The 6,000-nt window shown below is 64.2% G+C and overlaps 1 protein-coding gene across 3 annotated transcripts in view; it reads left to right on the top strand.

Annotated features, from left to right (window-relative positions):
- Positions 1–5,060: 5,060 nt before the first annotated feature.
- The window catches only part of Aatk (apoptosis associated tyrosine kinase), a 36,069-nt gene continuing 35,129 nt past the window's right edge, over positions 5,061–6,000 (top strand). For 2 of the 3 annotated variants that reach the window (XM_055592040.1, XM_055592039.1), the window contains exon 1: positions 5,061–5,197. In XM_055592040.1, coding sequence (XP_055448015.1) covers positions 5,116–5,197 — 82 coding nt within the window. In that variant the 5' untranslated portion in view covers positions 5,061–5,115. Of the gene's footprint in view, positions 5,198–5,344; positions 5,468–6,000 lie in introns of those variants that run through there. The other variant, XM_055592041.1, reaches the window with a different exon arrangement.

The following is a 6,000-nucleotide window of genomic DNA, read 5'->3' as shown; positions in this document are numbered from 1 at the left end:
CACTCCGACACAGCCCAACCCCCTACCTCGGCATTTGGTTTGCCCTGGAAGAGCCAGTCGCCATGGGCTGTCCTGTGAAAGTGCCCTGGGAATTCCGCCGAGGGCGAGGAGCCAGGCAGGAAGTGCAACATGCTATAGCACTATTTTTAAGCCACGTCCAGAACAGGCAAACCCTAGGGACAGAGCAGGGCCACAGCGCCGGGCCCGGGAGGGGAGGGCCGCGGTGTCTCCTGGGGGGGCAGGTCCCGCCTGGAACCCCGCTCTTCGGGGGCATGGGTCTGATGTGCAGATACTGCTGCGTCCTGTCCCCCGCCTCAGGATGGCCAGTCTTCTGACTGTGGCTGTCGCCAGGGTGCGGGCGCAGGGCGGGAAGGACGCTTTCCCGTCTGTTTTAAGGTAAGTCTAGTGCAGCGCCCTGCCTAGTCTTCGGGACCCGGGGGATGAACGGGGACGCTCATGCACCCAGGGGGCACGCCCCGACCAAGTTCCACTCCAGGTCCTTCCCTTCTTCACTCAGGTTTGCTTGAGACAGTCTCCCTGCAGCTCTGGGTTCCCTGAACTCACTCTGCAGAACAGGCTGGCCTCAAGCTTGCAGCCATGCTCCTGCCTCCAACAGCAGGATGCTGTTCTCAAACAAGCGTCCCCAGGGCACACCGCACAAGTGTGGCCTGGCCAAGGGTGCCAGGGAGGGGATGGTCTTGGGGAGAGGAGGCAAGAGGAGGCCCTGGTATCCTTCAAGATGCCTGGAACCAGCCCCTCCCTCAGCTGACACACATGGCTATCTCTTTGTGGGTCCTGAGGTCCCACGTGTGTCAGAGCTTGAGAGCCGGGAAGCGGTGCGGAGCCTGGGGACAGCGCTCAGTCCCCTCGGGGCGGCTGCCATGGAGCTCTGCTCTGTTGCCTGAGCAGCAGCAGGTGTGCCCCGCCTGCCCTGCACACACACACACACACACACACACACACACGCACGCGCGCACGCCCTGCGCCCTGCACACACTGGGGAACCGGGTCTTTCCTGGGGGGCCGTTTTATGAAAAGGCAGAGCCCCGAGGCCCCGGCCGTGAGCATGGTGGGCCTCGGGGGCAGGTGGCACGGCTCTGGGCAGGAGTGGGCTCCTGGGGAGGCTGTCCCTACCGTTGGGCGTCTCCCAGGACCACACTCACACTCAGGCACAAGCGCGGCCCACGGCATCAGCGTCAGGAGTGGGTTCGGACCCCAGGCCTGGCTCTGTCTTGGTACATGTGTTGCGATGCCTCAGTTCTCCCTGTGTCCAGGAGGCTGGCTGATGAGCTGGCGTGTGCCGGGGTAGCCTGTTCCTGGGCACATTCCAGGCAGGGCGTGCTCTGGAATGTCCGCTGGGACGTGCCGCGCACAGCTGGCTCTGGGGAGCCCCGCTACCCTGCAGAAATGCCAGGGTGCCAGGGTGCCGCTCACTCTCGGGCCAAGCGCTTGCGTTCAGTGCGTAAACCCTGGGTTTCATCCTCAGTACCCGAGTACTAGACACACATCACACACACTCACACTCTCATATACACACACACACGTTCACACACACTCACACTCACACATTCATACTCACATGCTCACTCACACATACATTCATACACTCACTCACATGCACACACTCACACGCATACACTCATACACAGTCACACGCGCACGCACACATACATACACTCACACACACACACAGTCACACATATACACACTCAAATATTCACACACACGTACATACTCTCACATACACTCCTACACACACTCACACACACACAAAGGAGAGGGTTTGGCCTAAAGCAGGCTGCATAAGGGGGACACACAGGACCTGTGAGACAGCGGCTGGAGTCACGTGTGAGCAGCCACGGAAGGACCCCGAGTCCTGGAGGGAGGCGGAGCCCTCGGACAGAGTGTGGCCCGGACGCCCCAGACTCACGCAGGCAAAGGCGAGCGCCTCGAGGCCCGGCCACTACGGGTGTCCCCTGCTCCAGCAGCCCTCCCACCCCGTCACACTCCTTCCTCCTCCCTGAGTGTGCACCCACGTGGCCTCGGGGGACCCTGTCCGAGCTAGCCCTGGCGGCTCTTCCAGAAGACCCGGGTTCAATTCCCAGCACCCACAGGGCAGCTCACAACTGTCTGTCACTCCGGCTCCAGGGGATCCGACACCCTTGCACAGACACACATGCAGGCCAAACACCAGTGCATAGGAAATAAAAAGAAGACGGAGGCCCTGAGACTAACTATTCCATCACTAGGTTCCCAGCAGCTTTATTGAGATGTCAAAACTGTAAGGCTCTCACCTCTGTGCTGGCTGAAGTGTGCCACTGAGGGACCACCTGGGAATGAGAAACAACTGTGCTTCTTTGAATGAAGCCAGGTGCAGAGAGCTCTTGAAGGGCGGGGTGAACGGTTCTGAGAAACAACCAGCTGTAAACTATAGAGCAAAGTGGCCTGATTTTCAGGTAGAAAAACCCTGTGCTTTGCATGTTCGGGGTCGTCTCCTGTCTTTGGAGGGGCGACGCTATCGCGATAGCAATAAACCTCTTGCATCGAGTAGTGGTCTGTGAGAGTTCCTGAGCAGTGAGACTCCAGGTCTCACACCATCATCTGTAATCCTAGCATTTTCACAGATGAGAGCACCAGGCTGAGACAGTCAAAACCAAGCGGTGCCCGCCCGTGATCCCAGGACTCTGGAGGCAGAGACAGGCAGATCTCTGTGAGTTCATGGCCAGCCTGGGCTACAGAGTCCAGGCCAGCCAGGGCTACAGAGAAACCCTGTCTCAAAATCAAAAAACAAAGGAGACGCGACTCCGAAAGCCGTCTCTGACTGTGCTCGTGTGCCATATTGCGCGCACCTGTGCCTGTAACAATCACTAAGTGCATCTTTACAGTTGGGGATGAGCAGGCTTTTGCCGCTGCGGCCCTGGCTGGTCAGTGCTGTTTGGAATACGCTGGCCTTGTAACTGTCAGTCTTGCCTAGTTCCAGAACATCTTTGTCACCGCCACACAAAGGCTGAGGTCACCGCACGCTTTCCCTCCCAGAGCTCCCGGCATCCCCATCTGCGCTGGTCTCTGTGGACTGGCTGCTCCGGACAGTCCTGCAAAAAAAAGTCCGGCCTCTGTGGGCCTCTGGCTGGCCTCCTCCCCAGCGGCCTGTCTGTGGTCCATCCAGGCAGTGCGCATGTCAGCCATGCGGTTCTGCTTCTGGGGGGCACCAGCACCCCTCAAGTGGGGCAGGATTACAGTGTCCCCAGGGCCAGCGCCCAGTGCCTCGGTGACCCTACCTGCAGGTCCTAAGGCTCTGGCCAGTCATGCAGGTGTGTGGCCTTGGCCCAACCCCACTAGAAATGGCCTTCCTACACCAACTGAAGGGTGCTGGGACCTTGTCTCTGCCGGCTCAGGACACAGGAGAGCCACGCGCTGGGGGCGGCTTACTGGGGTGTTTGCTGCCCCTGCCTGGCACAGAAGAAGCCGATTGTGGGCCAGGGGCCGCTGAGTACCCCGAGACTGCCAGGCCTGCCTTGCCAACAGGGGATCGCAAACTCAAAACCCTCTAATGCTGGCCAGCCATGAGCCCAAGGCCAACCCAACTGCCCACTGGCCCCTCAGGCCAGCACCTGTCACCCTGCTGACAGTATGGGCGGAGATGGCTTCCCCAGACTTCACAAGGGCCAGCTTGGAAAACTCAGGGCAGGCCTCTCATCCTGCTGACCCGCTAGGCCCTCCTGCTCTTGCTCTCCAACGCGGACCCCAGGGCTCTGTAATGGGCCCCACAGCCCAGGCCCCAGAGCTGCAGGTGACAGCCCCTCTCGGTGCCTCCCGCTGCAGCATCGCAGCGCGGCAAGATGGCGCTGCGGCGGCGGAGGAGGGGCTCACGGCCGAGCGCGGTGCCCGGCGCCACCGCCGGCTCCCAGCCCGGGCTGTGCGGGTGGGGGCAGCGTTCGTCACAGCTGGCACAGCCGCAGGCGGTCAGTGCAAAAACAGCTCCCCCCACACTGCCCCAAACCTGGCTGCGACCCTCTTTCCCCGCGCTCCTGGGTCCCCCACCTTTCTCCTTGCGCCCTCCCCTACCCAGCAGGACCCCAGCTCTGCACCTCCACGTCCACCGTGACCCTTGGCCTCTGTGACAACCGCCACGACCTCAGTGACCTCCAGTCTCAGTCGCTGCCCCAGTCAGGGCTCGGCCTCCTCCGACCTCCCCTATCACAGCAACCTGCCTGGGTGCCCCTGGCCTTCACCACCCTCGTCCACCCGCTCCCTCCCCCAGAGCCCTCACCCACTTACCTGCCTTTGGAGCCCCACCGCCCCGGTGGCCCCACAAGCCCGGTGACCCCACCGCCTCCATCTCAACCTTCTGTCTCACAGCCCCAGCGGACTCCCCTCTCTGCGCCCTCCAGGCTCCATCCTGGTGGGTAACCAGGCCTGTACACCGGTGCCTCCGCGCACACCCTCAGCACACCAGGACCCTCTAGCTTGTGTCTGCACAACTCTCCCATCCCACAACCTGCCGGGCCCTCCTCTGTGCCGGTCCTGTCTCCCCGTCTCCCTGCCTCCAGCCTCCTTCCGCAGCCTCACCCTCTGGGCACTCCCCCGTGCCCCTGCCTCCGCGCCCTCAGCCCTCACCCTCCCCACCCCCGTAGTGCGGCTTCCGCGCCCCCTCCCCATCTCTCGGTGTCCCGGGACCTCGGTGCTCCTCCCATGCCCCTGTCCCCGCCGCGTCCCCCGCCTTCCTCCCTCCCTCCCCCCGCCGCCCCCCCCCCCCCGCCTCCGTGCCCCTCTCCCTCCACCATTGTCCCGCGAGCCGCGCGCCCCTCCCCGGCTTTGTCCGGGCTCCGTGGCCCCCGTGCGCCCTCCCCCTCCCGCTCCCGCTCGTCCCCCGCCTCGCGCGCGCTCCCGCGTGTTTTCGGACTGCACCAGCCGGAGCCCCGCGGCGCCGCGGCGGCGGGCGGAGGCGCCTCGTCTGTCGCCGCCCCCACTGGTGCCCGCGCTGCGGCGGCGGCTGGGGGCGCTCGGAGCCGGGGCCGCGCGCTCCGCACCTGCGGGGGCCGCGGGCGACGATGCCGGAGCGCCGGCCCAGGCCGCCCGCCGCCTTCCGAGCCTAGGCGCGGCGCCGGCCCGGGGATGCCCATCGCGCTGCTGGCCCTGGTCATGTCGTCGTCCTTCTTCAACCCCAGCTTTGCCTTCAGCTCCCACTTCGACCCGGGTGAGTCCGCGCGGCGCCCTCCGAGGCGGCCTTGCGGCTGCGGCTGCCCCCCACCTGTCTCCCCACCGCCGACATGGTGCCGCTGGAGCCACGGTTTCCCATTTTGCCTGGAAATTAACCCCTCTCCACCCTGAGCCCCCGCGGAAGAACAGGGACCGGCGAGGACCCAGCACAGGTCTGCGGAGGTGGGCAGGCCTTCAGGCCGGCCCCCGCACGGCCGGCTGGCAGGCGGCATCATTCCCTGTCTCTCTGGATGCCTCCCTGGCACAGGTAACTGGGACAGGAGGGCCTGTGCTGGCCCCAGGTGGCCCGGAGAGAGGTTGCCAGGACTCGGGCCTGGGGAGGTGAAGGGTGTTCTGCAGGGCAGGAGCACAGGCCGGCCCGGGAGCTTGCTGATCCGTGTTTTCCCAAACCTGGCGCTGTTTTCTGCAAATCCCTGTCCAGCCGGTGTGACCCGCGCCCCAGGCAGCCTGAGGTGGGTGTGGGGGCCCGTGAGGACCCCTCGCATGAGGCCGCCTGGGATCCCACTCTCGAGAGGTGATGCCGCCCAGCTGGCTTCCCGGGACCTGCGCTTGGGCCTCCTGCTCCACCTGGCTGGTTGGATGCGGGGATAATGAGTTTACCACGACTGTCTGACAAGGGTCCGCAGCTGTTTCTAATCCTGATTCTGACTGCTCGGCCTGGGTGGCAGGGAGCGAACCTCGCTCAGGAGCCTGGAGTCCCACCCACGAGTCCCTGGAGCTTTGGCCTGGTCGCACAGCCCAAACAAAGCCGGGTTCACACGTGATGGCTCTCCTGGGTCT

This window comes from Psammomys obesus, unplaced genomic scaffold (genome assembly GCF_907164565.1).
Source record: "Psammomys obesus unplaced genomic scaffold, mPsaObe1.curated_primary_1811, whole genome shotgun sequence".
Classification (NCBI taxonomy): domain Eukaryota; kingdom Metazoa; phylum Chordata; class Mammalia; order Rodentia; family Muridae; genus Psammomys; species Psammomys obesus.
Note: the sequence above shows the minus strand (reverse complement) of the source record. Positions and strands in the feature narration are given on the sequence as shown.